Source organism: Colletotrichum godetiae, assembly GCF_030913485.1.
Source record: "Colletotrichum godetiae strain CBS 193.32 chromosome Unknown BDP55scaffold_90, whole genome shotgun sequence".
Classification (NCBI taxonomy): Eukaryota; Fungi; Ascomycota; class Sordariomycetes; order Glomerellales; family Glomerellaceae; genus Colletotrichum; species Colletotrichum godetiae.
The window spans coordinates 60189-81455 of record NW_026851338.1 but is presented as its reverse complement, the minus strand read 5'-3'; the positions used below and the strand labels follow the sequence as shown (position 1 = coordinate 81455).

The 21267-nt window shown below is 52.2% G+C and overlaps 7 protein-coding genes across 7 annotated transcripts; 3 read left to right on the top strand and 4 right to left on the bottom strand.

Moving 5' to 3' along the window:
* Positions 1–2584: 2584 nt before the first annotated feature.
* Positions 2585–5124, bottom strand: BDP55DRAFT_721341 (heterokaryon incompatibility protein-domain-containing protein; the record flags this gene model as incomplete). The annotated part of the gene is made up of 3 exons (XM_060578509.1): positions 3380–5124; positions 3240–3345; positions 2585–3192 (listed from the first exon to the last, which is right to left on the bottom strand). Exons 1-3 carry the CDS (start codon positions 4838–4840, stop codon positions 2585–2587), a joined length of 2175 nt encoding a protein of 724 aa, XP_060422317.1. The 5' UTR covers positions 4841–5124.
* Positions 5125–5251: 127 nt separating this feature from the next.
* BDP55DRAFT_708721 (uncharacterized protein) lies at positions 5252–7223 on the bottom strand. Its single transcript, XM_060578108.1, has 2 exons — positions 6667–7223; positions 5252–6611 (listed from the first exon to the last, which is right to left on the bottom strand). The coding sequence occupies exons 1-2, from the start codon at positions 7077–7079 to the stop codon at positions 5582–5584; spliced, it is 1443 nt and encodes a 480-aa protein (XP_060422316.1). The 5' UTR covers positions 7080–7223; the 3' UTR covers positions 5252–5581.
* Positions 7224–9692: 2469 nt separating this feature from the next.
* On the top strand, positions 9693–11112 carry BDP55DRAFT_698921 (family 76 glycosyl hydrolase; the record flags this gene model as incomplete). The annotated part of the gene is made up of 2 exons (XM_060577841.1): positions 9693–10382; positions 10432–11112. The coding sequence occupies 2 exons, from the start codon at positions 9693–9695 to the stop codon at positions 11110–11112; spliced, it is 1371 nt and encodes a 456-aa protein (XP_060422315.1).
* Positions 11113–11623: 511 nt separating this feature from the next.
* BDP55DRAFT_734828 (uncharacterized protein) lies at positions 11624–12109 on the bottom strand (the record flags this gene model as incomplete). The annotated part of the gene is made up of 1 exon (XM_060580253.1): positions 11624–12109. The coding sequence occupies one exon, from the start codon at positions 12107–12109 to the stop codon at positions 11624–11626; it is 486 nt and encodes a 161-aa protein (XP_060422314.1).
* A 2126-nt stretch (positions 12110–14235) lies between these two features.
* Positions 14236–15684, top strand: BDP55DRAFT_537248 (uncharacterized protein; the record flags this gene model as incomplete). The annotated part of the gene is made up of 3 exons (XM_060567892.1): positions 14236–14472; positions 14566–14949; positions 15106–15684. Coding segments are annotated over 3 exons (1200 nt in total), but the record flags the coding sequence as incomplete, so codon positions are not given.
* A 1229-nt stretch (positions 15685–16913) lies between these two features.
* Positions 16914–19086, top strand: BDP55DRAFT_435670 (NCS1 nucleoside transporter). Its single transcript, XM_060567560.1, has 4 exons — positions 16914–17276; positions 17336–17503; positions 17576–17807; positions 17871–19086. The coding sequence occupies exons 1-4, from the start codon at positions 17122–17124 to the stop codon at positions 19008–19010; spliced, it is 1695 nt and encodes a 564-aa protein (XP_060422312.1). The 5' UTR covers positions 16914–17121; the 3' UTR covers positions 19011–19086.
* Positions 19087–19184: 98 nt separating this feature from the next.
* Positions 19185–21032, bottom strand: BDP55DRAFT_698918 (pyridoxal phosphate-dependent transferase; the record flags this gene model as incomplete). Its single annotated transcript, XM_060577840.1, has 6 exons — positions 19185–19247; positions 19304–20082; positions 20134–20225; positions 20283–20604; positions 20681–20860; positions 20921–21032. 6 exons carry the CDS (start codon positions 21030–21032, stop codon positions 19185–19187), a joined length of 1548 nt encoding a protein of 515 aa, XP_060422311.1.
* Between the last annotated feature and the right edge of the window lie 235 nt (positions 21033–21267).

Here is a 21267-nt window from a genome sequence, read left to right as displayed (position 1 = left end):
AAAGAACACAATGACACATGAGTAACCGCGTTTCTGTGTGCCAGGTCAAATAAGCCCATGTTCAGCACCATGCTAGAGCTGCTAGGCTGCTTCTACTCCCCGCAAAATGCTCTCCACAGGGGTCTGCCGTCTCCCGACTTAGCATTCCCAAGGACCACTGACAAGGGTGACAACATAATCTTCCATTCAACATCTTCCATGAGCTCCATGATCACGGTTCAAACTATCGCATTTAGCATACTCAGTGAACATCTGTCAAGTATTATCCAGGAAATCGTCCGAAGCTTCGTTTTGATAATGCATGCTACCATTGCTCTTGTGTGTCTATTTCTCCAAGCAACGTTTTTGCATTATGGGAACGGACATATTGACGACGTCAAAAGGGAAGGAGGATATGTTAGCGGGCAATCGTTGCTACCCACTTGACTCGGCTGGGCTCAACAACCGCTTAGGAATTAAGCGCTTTGGGAAGCCGATGCCATTTCCCATCGATTAACTACGGAGCAATTTAGCACTGCGGAGCCGCCAAGGCTGCAATTCATGAATTTGATAACGAAAACTCTTCACCGGATCACTTTCGAACGGAGGCATTGTGGCCATAGGACAGTCTCTGTTTTACAGACCAATGAGATGTTTGTGTCAATTCTCTCGGTCATCTACACCACAAATACCGACAAAACACCAACCCACGATGAGACTGCTCGAGATAAGCCTTGCGAGACAGAGGTTGCCGCGCCGCCCTCGAGAAAGGTAGCCAAGTTCCAGGCGTCTACCGTCCTGCCAAGCCAGGCACGTGCAGTGACATACGGTCTGTGTAAATAAAAAAAAAATTAGTTACTAAAAGAAGAAATGTAGACCGGTTTGCCTACGGATTGGCGAGTACTTCACCGTCTGTCAACAGCTCACGCGGCGTGCGGCGTATCTCACACCACTGACCTCCAACGTCGTTCAAAGTGCCATCCGGGATGGCTTGACGAGCTAGGATGAGGGTGTGAATGCCCAGAAGCTAGCGGGCCATGGCGCACAAACAGCTGCAGGATTCCGCCGCCCGCCGCTGGCCACCCAACCCACCAGGAACCCAGCTCTGAGCATCGTTGCGCTCTGCTGATGGTGGCCAGGCGCTGTGATGCAGTGAAGTCCTAAGCCGGTGTGCTATTGACACCCGCCGCACAAGGCGATGGCCAAGCCATCACGGTGACTTTGCCAATGCTTCCAAGCCGGGCTCAAAAGCTTTGGCATGCTGGCGTGGTCTTCGCAAAGCTTGACTGACCTCTTCCCCCTGATCGGTAGTGTCCGACAGGTCGAAGACATGTAGACCGCGCCCTTGACACATGGCTGAGATGTTAAAAGGACTTATGTTCTCAGTCCAACACCAAATAAGAAGCTGCAGAGAGCAGCCAAGATCCTTTTGCACGCCAGTTTACACACGAGAATTACAATCTGACTTGACAGCTCGCCGAATCCATTTCGAGTCTAGTCTCACCTGATCGACAATCACCTGGCAAAGTCCTAAGCCTGTCATTCTACACTCTATCGCCGCTCAAAGATGCGCGATTGAGCCGCCGGGGCGGGATCCGCGCGTTGCCTCCCGCGTCGAATCCTTTCTCGCGGTGCCCGACTTACTCAGACCACAAAATGAGAACTGGCACTGCCGTATCTAAAGTTCTGACACCCGCCCGACCAATTCGAGACAGAGTCACAGAGGTCAGCCAGGAAATCGCCCCAAATCCAGCCCCCGGACATTGACTCCCAAAAGGGTTTCGTGCCGTCCCTTTGAGCAGCCAACTCGTGGCCTCCGCAAACCACCCCTGGTTCCCCCCGCCACCCGTCCACTATCCAACCGCGCCCTCGAACGCGCCTGGAACCTTTGAAATCGGCTGGGGCCAGGGGATCTTTGCAGAGTGCCAAGGCTCTAAAACGGCGCACACGCGCCCGATCCGAGGCCTTTTCACGAAGCCTGTTTGGGCGAGCTCTTCTGTCCTGCTCATCAGATCTCGGCAATCCTTAACCCTTTGGAGCAATGAGGTTCTATAACTCCCTTGCGTGTGACTCGTTCGATGGCCTTACAGGTGTGTAGGTCCGGCGCCCGGCGCCACATGGCGACCTTCGGCCTGGCTATCAACCCAATTGCAGTCATAACTGCAAGCAAGCAAGAAAGCAAATAGCTTATCATAATTCCACTTAACCAATTGTCGCGCGATAAGACATCGCGATCGCCGTTGAGCGACTTAGAATCCGCTCCTTGGTTCGTCATTTTCGCGGGGTTGTGAAGACTTCTGCCAAACATGTTCAAAAATGATGTGGCAACAATCAGCTCAACAAGATCTCACACCACCCAGTGATAACGAGGTGGCTTCAGACAGTTGTCTAACCTCATAGCCTAGGCTATCCGATAGATGAGAGACATAATGCATCCACAGTTTTGGCCATCTTTTTTTATGTAGTTCCTAGTACCGACGATGCTCAAAGGCTTGAAGCACAGTTTTAGAAGCTTTTGCAACTGATCATCGACTTCATGGGTAAGGCCTTTTGGGCAAACCATGCAGTGCTTCTAATCAAGTTCAACACGGCTGACGGCCTGACTTCACACCACTTGAACGTCTTCAACAATTGCGTCACTCGACATCGACCAATTCCCATCCATCAAACCGTGTACATAAGCATCCCCGACCAGCGAGAACCTCTTGCCATCCTCTCTCGGCCTCATAACGTATGGGACTTTACCACCAGCAAGGACCCAAACTTCATCACCTACGCGAGACGATAGCTTTCCTAACCCTATATACCCTTCATCAGTAATAAACAGTCGTCTGTTCATGATAATAGGCGTCATCAAGGTATGGTATGCCCTGCCGAGTGGCCCTTGGAGCTGCGATGGATGTCCCACGTATGGATGTGCCAATACATAGTGAACGATCTGATGGACCTCGTCCAGGGATGGAATGAGCTCGCTATGGGCTTTTTGAAACTTGGATGAAAGGATAGAACCAAACTCGCGGCTCTCGTGTCGTTCCAAGCCATGTCCGTCCCTGTTGAGACACGTGGTCAAGTCAATCGTTAACCACTGCTTGAAGCCTTGTGCGTGTCTCGGGTCGGCTTCTGCTTCGGCGGCCGCCCCTGTAGGTGTCGTGGGAGTTTCGCCAAAGTCATATATCAAAGTCCGCCACAGAGCTTCAGCAGTATTCGTGGTACCTGCCGGGTACTTTTCTGGCAGATGAGGAATGCAAAGAGCAACTTACAATGAAAAGGGGCTAAACTTGCCATCATTGCGCGGGATGAATGCAATTTTGCCGGCCCTCTTCCCTCTGAAAGTAATGCAATGACCGCAGTGTCGCGGCGGAGGATCTGTAGGAATACCAGCAGAGGCTCTGAACTTTACTACGGAAGAAAGTAAGTGGCCTTGATCTCCTTTGATGGCAAAGTCTGGCACCCAAGAAGGCATTCCAGCTGTTTTGATAAACGTCCGATCTGTGACGAGCGAGAGCAGACTCAAACCACCGCTATTGCAAATCAAGAAGCGGGCAACTTGTGTAAAGACCTCGGCGGCAGACCGTGAGAAGTCAACGACTGGGAATCCGCTGACTTCTGCCGGGCATATCATCTTGGCCATGCCAAAGGTCGAGTACAGCCTGTCTACTGTCACAGTGCAGTCCTTTGCCGTGGCAAAAAAGAGCAATAATGACCATGTTTGAACCCACTCATCCCGGTTGTCAGCTCGTAGGCAGCTCGAGAAGACACTTCGAAGGGGAAATATCTCGGTCCAACCTCGAATGAGACGGGTTCCTCTCAATTCTGGAGCAAGCTTTTCGTTGTACATCGTCAGCTCTGATAGACCATTGCTCCAAGCCTGGACTATTCTTCTCAAATCCCAGGTATCAGCCCAGCTCAAGACATGGAAGTCGTTTCCAATAACGAAGACGGGGTTGCTGGCAACGACGGCCTCCTGCAAGGTCCAAGCTCGGAAGAACCATGACCTTGTTGTGAAGAACATGATATACGTGATCCAACAATCCTTCAGCGAGGCTTTCTCGGGTTTGAGCCCAAGGTCTTCCAGCAATCGTTCATCGCCCGGGCCGTAAGTCTGAAGCCATTGAAAGAATGCCTGTAACGAGGAGGACTTTTTCTGACGCTCTTTAATTGCCGGCAACAAGGTTCTATACATCCAGAACAGACCTTCAAGGTCTCGGTCGTGTTTCCCTAACCAGATGTACACCGCCGAGGACTTTGCATAGATCTCACCCATGAGTGGGATCTGGACAGCCTTTTCTTGAGGGTTCGTCTGGTCTATACAGATGGCGTCAATCCAGATAAGAGGTATATGTGCGTCGCGTTCTTCAGAGCGACTCGTCAAGCTCATGAGAAAATCGGATAGGTTCTCAGTCATCTTGTACTCGAAAAGCTGCGATCGGTCGACCCAGCTGCAGTCGCTGATAGCATTGTCGTCGCTGATCATGCGACGATAATCTCCGGGATTGACCAAGATGAGTTTCGCTTTAGCGACAATCTTCTCAGGTTTAGCACTATAGGGTCCCCATTGCTCTGTGGAAGTGACTGGATAGCCCCATGTGTAGGACAGAGCGACATAATTCGTGGTATCCTTATCAGTGTCGCAGAGTCTTACTTGGTGCAGCGTAGCAAAGATCTCGAGATTGTCCCTGTTGAACTTGAGAATCTGGACAACTCTGATGGAGCGCGACGTTCTCAGTGGTTCATGCGTAAGCGGCTTTAAGTTCATGAAGTGGCGGGTCGATCTTGGTGGTGACTGTGATCGATTCCGCCCACTAGACGCAGCCTTGGTGCTTGAAGCTGGCTTCCTTGACCTGAAGTATCGTCGGTCCATCGTCCTCCAACAAGGAACTCGTCAGCCGCTTCGTGCTGATCTGAGTCTTCTCGGTCGCCTTTGGTCCCATCTACTTATCGCACAGCTAAGATTCGTGCTGGTGTAAGGGAAGGTGATAGCTTTAGGCAGCAGGCTTCGGTTGTCGGCAGCAGCCATCCGGCTCCAGAAGTTTTGTCCAATCGTGGAGCTGACGAAGACGTAACCCCAGTACAGTCCCCATCACAACAAGCTGGCTCCATTGTCCCATCTCTTTTGGCAGATGAGTTTCCAGAAACAACTTTATGGGATAAAACACATTTCTTCTTGATATTGCTCCAAGGCTTCCGCCTAGAAATCAAATATCCTCCGTATGTGACAAACGTTGAGAAATCTCCGGCCATTGGTTTCGAGGAATTGTGCCTTAAACCATTCCATCACACCTAGCGTCGTGGATGAGTTCCTAGCTGGAGCACTCATCTTCATTTCCCATTAGACAATGCCGCTACTCACATTCTTGAATCGGCATCTGATGAGTGTAGCGATGATTTCAAGCACGTCACTTCCTTCAAGGTACTAGCAGTTCCGCCCCGCTTGAACACTACCAGTATTTAGCTCAGCCCTCCAGGGTATGATGGCTTCCTGTGTGGAAACCGAGCCCAAGTTTGACAACTTTATATGGAACATTATGTTCTAGACGCATTGTCTCACATCGTTCCTATTTCCGCTATCGAGAATAAGTTTTCCCCAACTCCAGTCTACGTCTCACGCGACTTGTCTTCGCCTCCCCTTCTCTTTTCCGAATACCTTCGGCCCCGAAAGACTAAAATGTTCTAGAGTGTCTGTCAAAGTATTGACAGAGCCCAATGTTGTAGTTGACTCATCTGATCCGCGGGAAGAGAACGAACCTTCCCTACCAGGCCGTCTTCTATGGTGCACAGGATGTCCACACCTGCGCCGACTTCTCAGCTTATCTATCTTTTCAGAAGATTGAGACATGGTATCCGCAAGCGATTCATCAAAGCTGACACTTCGGCCGAGCGTCCCGGTGCTTGGGGTGGATGATACCTCGGGTTCCTGATCTGCCGAAGCGCCGGGTTTTCCATGCCTCCTTCTTCTGTGAAACTTCTCTGCCGCTGCTTCAGCTGCTGTGAGATGTCTTGGTGGATGCCGGTCTAGCTTCCTTCGGGAGGATGATCTCTTTGCCTTAGATTCATCCGAAGGATCAGCTGGCTCAGAACCTCCTTCTTTCTTCGAGCCAGCGGCTTCAAGGTGCTCTGAAGACGCCAGAGCATTATTTCGAGTTACGTCCTTAGGCGGCGTCGCAGGCGGAGTATCAAATTCGATGCCTTCTAACTCTGGTCGCAGTGTAGTTGCTCGGCTCAGTGGCGTTTGAAAACTAAAGTTATCAGAGGAAAAGTTGATGAGATCCCCTACTTCTGCTTCCTCCTCCATAACTGGTTCGAGGTCTGGTGTCATACTTGGCGATTCGTCCGTCCTTTGCTCCACTGAAGAGTTGCTGCGTGCGCTAACAGAGGCATATCTTTGTAGAGCTCGTCGATATGTCTTGGTGTTGATCAGGTCGTAATCAAAGTCAAACTCCGTGGTGCTAATCACAGAGTCCCTGTTCCTCGGAACACCGACCACACTGCCTTCATCCAAGGAGTCGGGACTCGCTGGCCGGAAGTGAGGGACCTCTGGATAGTAAGCCGCAGGTTCTCGGACGTCCTGTTTTGCGGCATTCAAAGTTGACTGATTTTGAATCAACAACGTCTTGATGTCCTGGGTGGATCGACTGTGGTAACGTTAGCAGGCATAGACTATGCTGTAATGTCTGGATAGCGACTCACAGATTCAAAGTCTGTGTCAAGAGCGTCAACGTAGCCTTCTTGCGGTCTAATCGCCCAAGCAGCCGAGTCATTTCTCCATCTTTCCATAGAACTTTGATCTTTGTCTTCCAGTCAGTTCGGAGGAAGAGATCTTCATACTCTTTACTGATGGAAAGAAGCGTTGCATGGCACCCGTTGACGGCCACGGTAAAGACATCCTCCAATCCCAGCCGGTCAATGGCTTCAGGGTCCTGGAGCACGACACTTTCAACCTGTCGGAGCGCTATCTGTACCGCATGCACCTCCTCAGCAATGTCTGCGACGTTCTGCGGTGCGTCGTCGTATGCGTCAATGGTCTCCTTCACTTTCCAGGAGGCTTTCAGGACGGCACCTGCCAAAGAAGCTGCAGCAGTAACGATGGTTACAGGATCCATGATGATGAGTGGAAGAGTAAGGGCCCTGATCTACGGCTGATCTTCGAAAAGCAGGGTGCTGCTTTGGTTTTGTTCCCGTCCAGTGTCCGAACTTTGTTTCATCGGGCCGTGCATGTTGCGATGGAGATGCATTTTTGAAACGCCAGACGAAGTGGGAAAGCCGAGGTTGTTTAACATAAGCTTCATCGCACATGCATCATGCTGTGCTCCACGGCATTTTACTTGCATGTAAACAATGACCACAGAGATGAGTTGCTCATTAGTCGCGAATCGTGAATGTTTAATCAAGCCTCCTGTCGTGGACTCGTGATTGCATGTTAGCATCTGTAGCACTTCCACGTCGCATAAGCCGAGTGTCTAAAGCTCCTGGATAACTTGGCGAACCACAGAGGGCTTGATAATTTATTCTATAAGGAATTGAATCCAAGAGTACAGTTCAGGTATGGATGCTGAGTATCTGTGATTGAGCCAAAGGTCTTGATTAATCCTCACTGCTGAGCCTTGGCTGATGGCAACTTGAGAACTTCGGAGCGTATCCTCAGACGCACCGTCTAGACAATTGCGATACATGTACTTTGCTTTCATTAGAGTGTTGCATAGACTCTTGAAGTGAAAGGGAGTAAACGGTTTACACAGTCTCATCAGCGTCGAATTCTCGTCGCCAAGCCCAGGTGGCATTTCTCACGAAGTACGGATCTGCCGTTATGTTTTATCGCTGCTGTCAATCATTTGGGCAGTGGATGAAACGCGGCTGTGTTGCTGCCCTTCATTTCAAGTAATGCGCTGAAATGAGTGCCGAGACCTTCATTCTTCATTTGATGAGATGAGCCCCGGACGAACGAAAGCTACTGCTTCATGATGTCTCTCCGCACCCGCGCTGGTGTACCGTGTATTATTCGGTGAATGTCGCAAACATCCGTTGCAGCAAGGGGAAACACGTCACGCTAAACCAGATCAAGGCCTTACGAGGGACTTTCAGCTCGGTTTACGGAACCGAGCTAGCCAATCCATGATCCCGGCCGTTGCAGAGCTGAGTGAGCTGTGGTTACCATAGCCCCGCGGTGGCCCCCAATGGCCCCAGGACCCTTCAACACGTCCAGACACTGTGGCTGGCTATTCGACGCCGACTCATAGTTAATGTTGACCTCAATCTACGCCTCCGCCAACCCAAATGTTACGTATCCACGCATCGCGAAACGTAAGGGGCCGGTGAGATTTGGGGCCACCCGAATAAGAAGTGACGGCGAAGGAGCTTGGTGTGTCACCGTTGCGCGTGCTGGCGGAGCTCCCAAGAGACCCCAAGACCCCCTGGCCCGAGAGTCCGGTGGATGATCTCACAGGTTTGCGGATCAAGCCCAGGGTCGCCAGACTCCGGAGTCCAATAGAATATAGATGTTTTGCCCAGGCCGCCCAATAACCCCCCTGGGCGCATTCCCGTCGTTTACTTTCGTATTTGTCTTGGCGACTCACAATCCTCCAGGCAAAGGGACGACTCGAGATTGGATGGCAGGATGGGTAGGCCCTTGCACCGCCCCAATGCCCAGGCGAGCTGTGTCTCTTGGTGCCTCTTGGTAAGTTGGTAGCCTCTTGGTGTGTTGGTCTTCTGGCTTTTACACCGCGTCATTGTCCTTCTTGGAAGCATACCTCTCTGGCCTGGGCTGGCCCGGTACCAAGGTTTAGTCTTCTCCTTGTGTGCACCCTGACGGATGAAAACCCGGTGCCCTCTTGTTCTCTCGTTGGAACTTGGTCCCATGTCGCCAAGGCTGTCCATCAGGGCCATGAATCAGCGGGAATCCTAAGAACATGCTCGTAAGGAGTCCACATCTGCGCCAAGATGCACGAAAGGAGAACAGCAGTAGCATGGAAGCTGCTGTCATACTCTTCCCCAGATTTTCTCCCAGAATAACTTACTCTAGCTGCTTTCCGCATCTTCCGGTCCTACCTCTGAGCTATCGTACCTCTGAGCTTCTCCCTAGAGAATTCCGACTTTGTTGATCCCCTTCTTGTTGATTCTCGAGGTTGTTCTCGTCCACGCGCATCAGCTTACTGCCGCCCACTCTCAAAGCAGACTAAGTTGAACATTCATCACGCCCGACCCTCGAACCCCGGTGGCGGTAAAAGATCAGCTGGCCCCCGTTGAGCGAGTCCTCCAGGTATTGCGCCTTTTTCAACCCCAACCAAGCCGGCGGTTGCAATATAAACACTTTTCTGTGCATCTGTTCGATCTTGCGCCCCGGCCGTTGGTCCGCAAGTGTCAAAATCTGTGCCTCATCGTCCTCAGCGTCACTTGTACCGCCACGAACAACTGACCGCACATCTATCGCTCAAGTAGTCGCTCGTTTTACTATTTATATTATACCATCAAAGTCCAGAGAAGGGATTACACCAGCTTAATCACTCGCTCAAAATGCTGTCATCTCATTATCCTAGCGCAGTGCCACTGGCGCTATTGGCATTCTCCAGGGCTGCCGATGCGGCCTATTCAATAGATACTCGAGGTACGGACGAGGACACTTAAAACGCACCACAACATATGTCAATCTAGAGATTCTAACCAAGCCCTACTGCATAGATGATATTCTCACGACGGCCAGCACACTCGCATACGATCTCATGAAATTTTACGAAGGAAACAAGACAGGGGAAATTCCCGGGATCTTGCCAGGACCACCAGATGCAAACGAAGGCGATTACTATTGGTGGCAGGGCGGCGCCATGATGGGAACATTTGTCGACTACTGGTACTACACTGGCGACGAGAGTTACAACCACGTCGTCACCGAGGGAATGCTCCACCAAGTCGGAGAAGGCCGCGATTATATGCCACGGAACCACACCGCCTCTCTCGGCAACGATGACCAAGGATTTTGGGGCATGTCGGCGATGCTCGCGGCCGAGAACAAGTTTCCCGATCCACCAGAGGATAAACCGCAGTGGCTGGCGCTCGCACAAGCCGTGTGGACGACCCAAGCAAACCCGGAAAGACATGACGAGACGTGCGGCGGCGGTATGCGGTGGCAGGTTCCAAGAACTAACACGGGATACGACTACAAAAACACAATCTCGAACGGGTGCTTCTTTAATATCGGTGCTCGACTCGCTCGCTACACCGGAAACGATACGTATGTCCGTTACGCTGAAGAGACTTGGGACTGGCTGTGGGCGGTGAACTACATCGACCACGAGAACTGGCGAGTCTACGACGGTGCCCATGTGCCGAAAAACTGCACCGACGTCTTCAAGGCAACTTTTTCGTACAATATCGCCGTTTTGATGCAAGGCTGTGCCTTCCTAGCGAATCATGTAAGTCGCCTCCGTGACCCCCTATCACTCAAGATGCTGACCCTCGCAGACGGGAGAGCAAAAGTGGTTCGACCGCACCGAAGCCCTCGCAAACCGCGCCATCGAAGACTTCTTCGCCGACGGTGCCGCTTACGAGATCCCCTGCGAATTCGAGACAGGCCGCTGCTCCCAAGACATGCTGAGTTTCAAAGGCTATGTCCACCGCTGGATGACGGTCGTAACTCAACTCGTCCCCTCGACCCGTGATCTCATTCTCCCGGTCCTGCGCAACTCCACACTATCAGCCATCAAGCAGTGCACGGGCGGTGCTTCGGGTCGCGTCTGCGGATTCTACTGGAACAAAGGCGAATTTGTCGATCCGGCCGTTGATCAGACAACTGGTGCTGGCGAGGCGATGAACGTGCTGGCCGCGGTCCAGAGTCTGCTGGAAGTGGCTCCTCCTGCTACGAACACAACGGGCGGCACGTCAAAGGGCGATCCCAACGCTGGAATGAACTCAAATCCGTTCAAGGAGTTTGATCCTCTTACTACAGGTGACCGTGCTGGAGCTGGCATCTTGACTTTTGTGGTTCTCTCGAGCGCTATTGGTATTTGGGTGTGGATGTCGCTTGGGTACCAGGAATGGACTGAAGGAGAGAAGGGTAAAGAGAAAGTTCGTCCGATGAGTGAAAAGGTCGATGCTTCGCTAGAAAGTGTAGCACCAGCGAAAGTGGTCACCCAACAAGGCTAGGATTTCCTCAAGAACAAATTCCTGTGAGGAGCTGGGTAGAATCACAGCGAATAGTCTGTATGCCCTGAAGCTTGAGGCACGATGAATCTTTATCAGCAGCATAGGATGGCGTTAATTGTAGTCCATTGAGAAGAGCACTTCATATAATCATGTGCCTTTGACTTTTTATCTTGTCTATTCATTTTGCAAGCAAAGTCGTAATGGCGTTTTGTCAAAGTTTGGTCTCATTGGAAGTATTACAGCTTAGAACTGCCTCTATATTTACTAGTTTATCAACATCTCAGGCTTTTCAACCATCGTGGACAGGCCTTGAAGCTTATTAAGGCTGTCAACAGCGTAGCTATATAGGTTCATCGGGAAGTTCCACAAATGCAGTGTGAAATGTAAAATTAATCGTCATTAAGGTCATGGGTATCGCACTCTTAGATACGAAACAAACATTATCGTAGCATGTGCAGCATATTTCCTACTGCCATTTCAACGTCCTCTCGGCTTACATCCTTTCTGCCACTCATTTCGTGTGCGTAACATGGTCGGCAGTGTAAGCAGGCGCCATAGGAGCTACGCCACCATTGTTCGGCGCCACATACCCAGCCTGGCCCGGCTGAGCCATGTGCGCGTATCCGTAGCCCTGGTTCTGTCCTTGACCGTAACCTTGAGCATAACCATATCCAGTGTTGGTGTTGTTGTTTCCGTAGCCGGGGATGGGCGCAGGGGCGTCAGTGCCGATGCTGGAGCGTCCGTCGCCGCCGTAGTACTTGCCCATCTCTTGTTGGCGCCTCTTACTCTGGCTCTTGTGGCGGCGGAAGAGACAGATGCCGATAATTATTACGGCAATGAAGATGACTACACCGACGACAATGGCTGCGATGATGCCGCCTCCGATTACCCTAACGCCGCTTCTGGTTCTGCCGATGCGGGTTGAGGTTGTCACACGGGTGACGAGGTTTGCAGCATCACGAGCGACGTTTGTAGCTTCGACTTGGATGGCGGGCATATTGATGGATTTTCTCTTTGGATGTGAGTGAAGATATGTGAATTGAGGGTTCGATGACTTCTGATTCTGGCAGTGGCAGTTTCGGTTGATATAGCTGTCAGATTATTGTGATATTCTCATAGACAGGATGTTGATCAGAGTGGAGGAACACACTCAGCCTTTATCATTCGAACTTAAGGCACTAGACTTCTAGAACGTCATTCCATCCAAGTGCTGAAAGCCACAGGTAAGAGACAACATACCTAGACGATCACCGCCCTAGTGATCCTACATCACCGCCTCAGATCGTGCCAAACCAGCGCGATGCCAAATGACATCGGCTGTGGCACAGCATCGACTGTCCCATCCCAATTAGGCAATACGAGTGGCTGTCCGTCGCTGTCACGACTGGACAAAAGTAAATAGTGCCCGGCTGCCTGATTCCAAGTGGTTGTATGTGGTGGTAAAGTGGTAGCGGTCGCAGTAGCGCAACACCAGAGAGGCGGGATCGGCCGTTGATGTCATCGGTCTTACTGCCAAGGCGACGTAGTGAGATCAGCCACGGCGACGCTAGACTCTCGCCAGCAGACCATAGACCTGTATTTTCGCTCGGTCAATCGGTCTTCCGCGGGGGAGCAAGCATGAAGGGCGCACGCCGTTTCAAGGCGGTTCGAGAAGGTTGACGGGAGACCAAAGGTCATAGAAAAAAGGAAAATGGGGCCATTGTGCTGCGACCGCGATTGGAACCGGATGCGGTCGTGGTGATGCTTGAGGTCCGTCCGCACCAGCGCCGGTGAGGACCGGCTAACCTGTCCCCCGCTCGAGTGGCCAGCGCCCAGCGGGGACCCTGAGCATCGGTAACTTTTCGCAGGAACGGAGTAGATCTGGCGATTGGGCTGCCTCAAGAGATTGCATTTGTCTCTGGATTGTCCTTGCTTGATGTGCCACCTACAGTATGAACATGAAGATCAAGGTGCACGTGAAGTCGCATATTTCGTTCGAATGGAGTGATCAAATGAGTTAAATGAGCTCATGCATCATCTTCACTGAGAGCGGCCTAGGTAAAGGCCTCAGAGGTCAAATCACAGTAAGATACAGTCTTATAGCTTGGTTTCACGACTGTTACTTCTCATCGTACGGATAAACAGCAGCTCAAACTCACGTAGCTCACTGCCGATGATGAAATAATGAGAGCCCACTCAAGACTCTCTCGAGATTTTAAATGATGCTTTTGTCGTGCTTGAAATAAATGACTCGCTGGATTGACGGTGGATTTGTACGTAAGAATTTCCAGGGTATTGACGACGGTGACCCCCAACGGCGGACAGTCGCCGGCGACCATATTCGATTCTTGGCCTCCATTCCACCATAAAGAGTCTGATAATGATCAGAATTTTCTTCATGAAGCATGGACGCGGAATCGTCGAATGTTCCCGTCGGCCATTCTAAGTGAGCAAGCTTTGAGGATGGCTTGTGACTAGACGTACATATGCCGAGGCCGTGATGGATCGATCTTCCAAGTTCTAGTGGACCTCTTCTGAAAACTCGCACACAAACACCAGACGAACCACACTCGATCAAGGTTGATCGCAAGCTCCGATGTACCGCCGCAAGTGGCCCTTCTCACCATCATCACCCCTCACTAATATCGGGAAATCCCTGCAGCTCGCGGGGGTTGGGCTGGCTGGTCCAGATGGAGATGATCTGATAAGATAAAAAGTTATTGCTCACCACACTCATGTACGCAGCATTCTGCCGCCAATCCATTCGTGTTACAACTACACCCTTGTCTTCTCTTTCGAGCAGCCAGCAGCCTACTAGGGCCCCCCAAATCTCGCGAAAAAATTGCTGCAGAACTGCAGAAAATCGCTCGCTCGCTTGAAGGAGGGGCGGGCGGAAACGTGATAACGAACATTGTATCCCGCCAGCCACAACTCTATCCCGAATCCAAGCGAAGCTGGACGCCCGTCAACGGAAGTAAGGCACGATCCAGGACCCTCTCTATCTCACAGTCTCACCTCAGTCATCGCTCCTCTATCCGTATCTTTCTCACACGGTCTTGCTTTTTGCTGCTGCTGCCGACACCCCGGTTGCTCTCTGCAGACCGGAGTTGAGTTAGCCTACGACGATCCGATCCAGTCCAGATGCCGCCCTTGGTCCCCCCTACGCGACGCTCGCGCAACGGCTGCATCGACTGCCGCAAGGCAAAGGTCAAGTGCGATGAGATTCGCCCCTCGTGCGGAACTTGCGCGCGGCGTAGGCTCGCGTGCCAGGGATACAAGACGCAGCCTGGCTCTGCCCAACATGCCCGGCACTCACCCTCGTCTCTGCTCGCTGCCGGTGCTGGTGCCAGTAATACCGCCGCTGCGGGAGCAAAAAATCCAGTGCCAGGATCTGCATCAAATTCTCCGGACCAGTTCTCCGTAGCCGTCTCTGCCGGGTCTACAACCAGCAGTCCAACGACGCCGGCGTCGCAGAGCTCATTAGCAACTTCAAATCGGCAGACGCTGGCTCTAGACACGCGCACTTTTTCTCTGCTTCCTCCGGGGTCGGTGCCTGTCGCGGACCAGCCGTATCTTGAAGTGTACTTCAACAGACACCCCTTTGAGCTGCTGATAGGTCACGAGTTCGTGTGCGAGATGAACGCCAACATCGTGATGATGCTGCAGCAGGATCCGGTGGTGATTGCTGACACGATCTCGGCCATTGGCTATTCATATGACGTCGGCAGCTCATCCGCGGCACTGTTACCGGTGTTGAACCGGAGGGCAAAGATCCTCGCCAACTTGAGGAATATGAAGCCCTCGACTCACTACTTTGAAGAGGCGCTCTTCCTGCTTCTCGGACTGTGTGCAATGGAAGTGAGTTCATGTCCCCCTTTCTCCTCTTTCTCCTGCGTGGGTCAATTTTCATCGCTTTTGCTCGGGACTGGAACTTGAACCCGTGGACCTTGCATTAGATGGATGGATGGGCCACTGCACCCCAGTGACCCGGATCGCATTGCTCACAGGGTCTAGCTCGTCACTCTGGCACAACCGGGACACCATGCAACCATACCCACAGTCCTATCAAATGTAGCCTCTCTTATCAGCCACCACGTTTCTACGGGAGGCGACGTATCTTCCGTGGCGAGATACTACCTCCGGGCACTGGCGAGGCAAGATCTCGTTGTCTCTCTGATCCAGCTTCGCCGTCCTAGGGTTCCCAGCTACGTCTGGCTAGAAAATGAACCGGCTAAGCCTGACCGTCTGCTTGGGTATACCGTTACCCTCATGCCGTTACTAGAAGAGCTCTGCACTCTGGCCGAAGAGGTCCGCGACCAGATCCTTCAGTCCGCCTTCCAAGATAGCCTCTTGGGGGGTGGCAGCGCAACATCGCCAACAAGTACAGAGGAAAGGGGCTCCTCGTCTCCGCCAGTCTGCATCGACAGCTGGCTCGACGCGGGCTACTCCAACACCGCCCTACGCGCCGACTCCCTCCGCTTGCGCCTCGAGTCCTGGAAGCCCACAATCTCAGACAGCCTGTCCTTCCGCTCGGCGCGCAAGTTCCGCGCCCAAGCCGCCTGTTACCGCGCGGGCGCGCTCCTCTACCTGCACCGGCTCTTCTACCTCCCCGGGTCCACGGCGGACGCGGACGGCGAGGCGTTGAGCAGGGCCCACGATGTGATGCTGTACACGAGCGGGCCGCCCTCCGAGTCCAAGATGCTCCTGTGGCCCGTCTTCATGGCCGCGTGCGAAATGCTGGATGTGGACGACCGAGCTGCCGTGCTCGACGTCTTTGACGCGATTGGCACACACCGCAAGACGGTGACGGTCGAGCGGACGCGAATGTTTGTCGAGGAACGGGTTTGGAAGGCGAGGGATCAAGGGAGGGAGTGGAATTGGATGATTTTAGCGCAAGAGTTTCTGGGGGAGTGTCTGCCGATCTGATTTGATTTCCATCAACTGAGAGGTTGGCCGGCGTGTGGGTGAGGTAATTAAACAGCTCACCCTGGGTTCGGGTTCGGGTTGTGGCGGCGGCGGGCGGCATTCATCATGAGCCGGGCCTTTCTCTCTCTCTCTCTCTCCACCTCATAAGCATGATTTCTTGAAACAAAAAGGGTGCATTAGGTCAGCTTGCGAAATTGTCCCGACGGGACATGTTGACGTTGAAATAGGCTTCACTGCAAGCGCATCCAGTTGTTCGTGGATCGGGTCCCACGCGGCCTAGTCCTTCACGGTTAACCCGTTGTCTCGGATTCATAAGCTGTGAACCTGGCTGACCACGTTGCGGCGCAGGTTTTGGCTATCTTTGCTATCATGCCAGGCTATCTTGATAAAGCACGACAAGACGTCCGTCACAGTTCTGAAGCCTTGGGCATGGTGGATGAACCAATCATTACGCACGACTGTTGGCACACTTGGCATTCTCGCATATGTCTCGCAAGCCTTCTTAGCCAGCGCCAAGAGCGGATATCTGATGGACCAGCCTGTTGCTACCACCGGCCGTCTTTTCCTCAAGTGGCTTTTTTTCCATCTCAAAATTCAAGCTACGACTCTTCCAGTGTCTCCTTACAAAAATGGACAGATCAGGTGCGGGGTCCAATGTGACCTCGGAGACAATCGGCGTCACCTTTAGTGGCAGCTGGTGGAAAGTGTGAAAAGTCTCTTGCTGATCCCTGGGGGTGGTCTTCAGGGATCTATGAATCTGATAAGGTCGAGCTGCAGATGGACTCGCACCACTCGATCAATCTGATAAGCCGATGGGATGGAGGGTGGACTATCCCGTGTGGGGGGGATGCGGTGTTTTTAATACCGACATAAGAGCCACATTTGCCTTTAAGACCGAAGTCTTCAGCAGAGTTGCAAAATTTGCACCAGCTACCGGGACGTTTCTCGAGCTTCAACTCTGTTCTCGGTTCCTCAACGAACTTTTGAGAGATTGACGACAGTTGTTTGTTCAGGATATCTATCCAACAGACTCCCATCGCTTGTCAGAAAACGGGTGGGGATAGGCTTTCGACCCAAGACCCGTCATCGACTACGTCAGCCACAATGGCGAAAAGACTGCTCGAGAGATTCCGGGTCCGAGACGACCACGAGCACGGATACGAGACGACAAAATGGATCAATCCTGATATCGCACCACTGCCTCCCAACAGAAGAACGTGGGGAATGTGGGCATTCTTGGGGTTTGGATCCATCTCCAAGTAAGTCTGGTAAAAGCTGCATTAGCTTAATCTACAGCTTACTGACCATGCTTTCTTAGTCTTTGCATCTCAGCATGGACTGGCGCGGCTTCTTTGCTATCGCTGGGTCTCACGATCCCGCAGACCATCGGTCTGATGATTCTAGCTAGAGCCCTGATTTGTCTGCTCGTTATCGGTAACGGATGGATGGGATCAGAATGGCACATTGGCTTCACTGTGTCTCAGAGGTAAGCGCCAAAAAATATCACCATGTTTTCCTCCGTGAAGTAAGGCACGCGAAACTTACAAAAAGCCTGTAGAATTATTCTGGGTATGAACGGTGCCTACATTGGCCAATTGATCCGAATTATGCTCTCGATCGTCTGGTACGGCTCTCAAGCCTGGTTGGGGGGTCTCTGCGTGTCTGCTATGCTGAGCAGTTGGAGCTACAACTTCTTGATGATGGAGAACACACTACCAGAGAGTGCGCACATGGTTACGAGAGACCTCGTTGGATTCGTCATCTTCCACTTGATCTCAGTTCCATTCCTGGTGAGAAAATCGAGCTCAAGCTCATGCTCCACACGCCTCTTAACACTAACACCATTCTCGTAGCTCATCAGAATTGAGAAAGCCAAGATCCCCGTCATCACAGCCAACCTAATCGTCTTCGTCACAATGATGGGCATCACAATCTGGGCCTGCACCACCGGTGGTACAGGTCCCCTCTTCGAGTCCGGCGCAAAGCAGCCCTCCCTCCTCACAAAGGAATGGGCCTGGGTCTACGGCATCATCGCCTCCGTTGGCAACATCTCGGCCGGCATCCTTAACCAGTCAGACTTTACGCGTTTCGCCCGCAAGCAAGGCATCCAAGTTCCTGGCATCATCTTCTCCCTCTTTATCCCGGGGATGATCGTCCCTATTTTCGCCATTCTCACCGCCTCGGCCTCCATGGAGATCTGGCAGCTCGAGGAGCCTATGTGGAACCCGTTGACTGTCATCACGCAGTGGATGATGGACGACTACAGCTCCAAGGCCCGTGCCGGCGCCTTCTTCTGCAGTCTGGGCTTCGTTCTTGGTCAGATTGCGGAGAACATCCTCGGTAACGGATATGCTGCTGGCATGGATCTCGCGGGTCTGCTTCCTACCTGGATCACTATCAAGCGTGGCGCGCTCCTGGCCGCGGCTTTGTCTTGGGCCGTTCAGCCGTGGGAGTTCTACAACACTGCTAGCACATTCGTGTCTGTGGCGGCTAGTTTCTCCGTCTTCATGGGCCCGTTGACCGGCATCATGATGACCGACTACTTTGTCATCCGCCGACAAAAGATTGAGATCAGTCAGCTGTACACCGGCTCTAAGGAGGGTGCCTACTGGTATACCTACGGCTTCAACTGGAGAGCGTTTGTCGCTTGGGTTGTCTGCTTCGTCCCGGCCATGCCTGGAATGGTTGCGGCTGTCAACCCCAACGTCAAGATCAACGATGGGCTCTACAAGTACTACCTTGGCAACTACATTTTCGGTTTCCTGGAGGCTGGAGCGCTCTATGCTCTCCTGACCTTTGCCTTCAAGCCACAGAGGCTGGGTTGCCAGGATGATTTTGATCTTTATGGCACGTTCGAGGACGACGTCGCGATCAGCAAGGGCATGGCGCCTTTCGAGAGACCCAAGGGAGTTGATGGACCCATCGAAGGAAGATCAGTGCGCCTCCAAGATGACGACTCTAAGGACAAGCCTGGGCCCTCGAGCGCTGTTTGAAAACTTTGATACCCAAACCTACATTTACATGTAGGGAAGAGGGAATGTGCTGTTGAGACTCCAGCAGTTGTTGCAAGTCGTGTAGAAGGTGGATTACAGATAAATGAAGCTTGCATCAAGAAGCCTCTGGGCAATAAGAGATATTACTTGACTAAACTCTGCACCTAAACCTCCCTATTCCCAATATTTTGCTACCACCTTTGCAAGGCGTGCTACCCCGGAGCTGATTTCTTCTTTCTGTAATGGCCGATGTTAGTGATTTCCAATATCCTGAGTATGTTGAACAGACTTACCGTCGGCGTTGCAAAAGAAAACCGGAAGTGCGCGGTGCGCGGATCAGCACCCCGGGCCGCGGAAGTCATCTGGTCAGGCCCTTGCCACGCGTGATAGTACGATCCCGGAGTAAGAAGCACAAGTTCTGTCGCCCACGCCTGCCACAGCTCGTTGGCAAAGTCCTGCTCTGGATCTTTGCTCTTTGCGGCACCTTCAATTTCCATGAAGCGGCCGACGCCATCAAAGTAGAACTTACACCAGACGAACATGCCAGCCCCAGGATCAACAAAGCTGAACACAGGTCTCACCTTGCCATCATGGGAACTCTTGACGCACACTACAAGACCCTGCGCTTCGGGTATGGGCGACTTCTCTGCAGGTAAAAGATCAAAGTGGGTGGTGAATGCGTCCAACAACCAGTCTCGTCTGGTACGGTACTGGAATTGCAGATTTTGAAGCCAAGTCAGGTAGCCGTCAACGCCCCACTTTTGAAGCAGACCAAGGACAAATGCTTGACTGAGGCCGGCTGGGTCCTGTGTCTCAACTTCTGTTGCGCGCAGAAGACGCTCCGTGAAGACTGGGTTGGCGACAAAGTACCCTAGACGCAGGCCGGGGAAGAGGGTCTTCGAGAAGGAGTCGAGACGGATGACTCTGCCTTGGGTATCCATGGAGAGAAACGTGGGTACGAGGGTGTTGAGGAACTCTGGGATGGGTTTTGGTGTGAAGGATGCTTCAACAGAAGTCCCGTAGCCTGGGTATTGGAGGAAGTAGTAAGGATCATCTTCAACGATAATAATGTCTACTATCTGTTAGCAGCTTTCCTGCATGGACACGAGCAGCTCAAACATACCAAACTCAACGCAGATGTCGTAGATTTCTCTTCGTCTTTGTGTTGAGATGGTGATTCCAGTCGGATTCGATCCGACCGAGACAAGATAGAGTCTATCGCTCATTAGCAACTCGCATGATCCATGGCATCGGGGCTGACGAAAGACTTACACCCTGGGTCTTCGTGCCCCTCTTCCCCGCTCATCCCAATTCAACAGAAGAGTTCTGAGATTCTTTGCCATGATTCCCGCCGCATCAGCAGCAACGGGTACAGCTTTGATGCCCATGGGGATCCAGAGAGCCTGCGCTGAAGGGTACGTGAACTCCTCCACGATGACAAAGTCGTTATCTTCGCAGAGTAATCCCACTACCTTCGCCCATGCATTGGTATTGCCGGGGTGAAGGAGGCATTCATACTCGCAGGGAGGCGAATGTACCCTTTCAGTTAGCTCCTTTGCGAGAGCTATCAGCTGTCGATTGCCAGCCCCAGAACCTGCTGACTGTCAACATCGCGATTTAGGAGCGAGCATATTGACTGAGGGTGAGGCAGTCGAAGCAGAAATACGTACCATATTGAAGGAATTGGGTTAAATCCAGATCTCCTGTCGACAAGCCACGCCCGAACTTCAAACTCAGTCCATCTACTTTCTCCTGGTCGACAGAATGTCGGTCTGCTGTAAGTGGAGCTGCTGGGGACAAACAGTCGAACTTGGCTTGTTCAAGCGGAAAGAGAGATGGATGAGGTAATCCTACATGTATCAACGTCAGATGTTGTCCCATTCCATCCGTTTTCGGGCTCGATAACTTACCTCCTGCGAAGCTCACCATACCATCATACGCCATGAATTTGATGATGTCTTTCAACGGTGAGGGATGGCGGGCTTTGCTCTTGGTATTGATGTGATGGGACAGATCCACCATAGGTGACTTGCAACTATGACCAAGACTGCCCATATTTTCGGCTCTCTGCGTTTTCAGAAGAATGGCGGAGGATGAATGATTCTACAGCGCTTGGAAAAAGGACAACCCGATCGTTAATGCCAACTGGAATACTACCTTACCCAGGCCATTGACGAGAGTGTGAGAATTCATGATTTCTTTGCGCTCTTCGCCGATGAGTGCGCTGTCTTATCTAAGCTTCTCTGAACTCCCGACA

Excerpts from the sequence above, each read along its gene's own strand:
- BDP55DRAFT_708721 (XM_060578108.1), bottom strand. The coding sequence starts at position 7,079 with ATGGATCCTGTAACCATCGTTACTGCTGCAGCTTCTTTGGCAGGTGCC. Across the intron at positions 6,612-6,666 it reads TTGACACAGACTTTGAATCT|TCGATCCACCCAGGACATCA; the intron begins GTGAGTCGCTAT and ends ACGTTACCACAG.
- BDP55DRAFT_435670 (XM_060567560.1), top strand. The coding sequence starts at position 17,122 with ATGGCGAAAAGACTGCTCGAGAGATTCCGGGTCCGAGACGACCACGAG. Across the intron at positions 17,277-17,335 it reads GGGTTTGGATCCATCTCCAA|TCTTTGCATCTCAGCATGGA; the intron begins GTAAGTCTGGTA and ends ATGCTTTCTTAG. Across the intron at positions 17,808-17,870 it reads TGATCTCAGTTCCATTCCTG|CTCATCAGAATTGAGAAAGC; the intron begins GTGAGAAAATCG and ends CCATTCTCGTAG.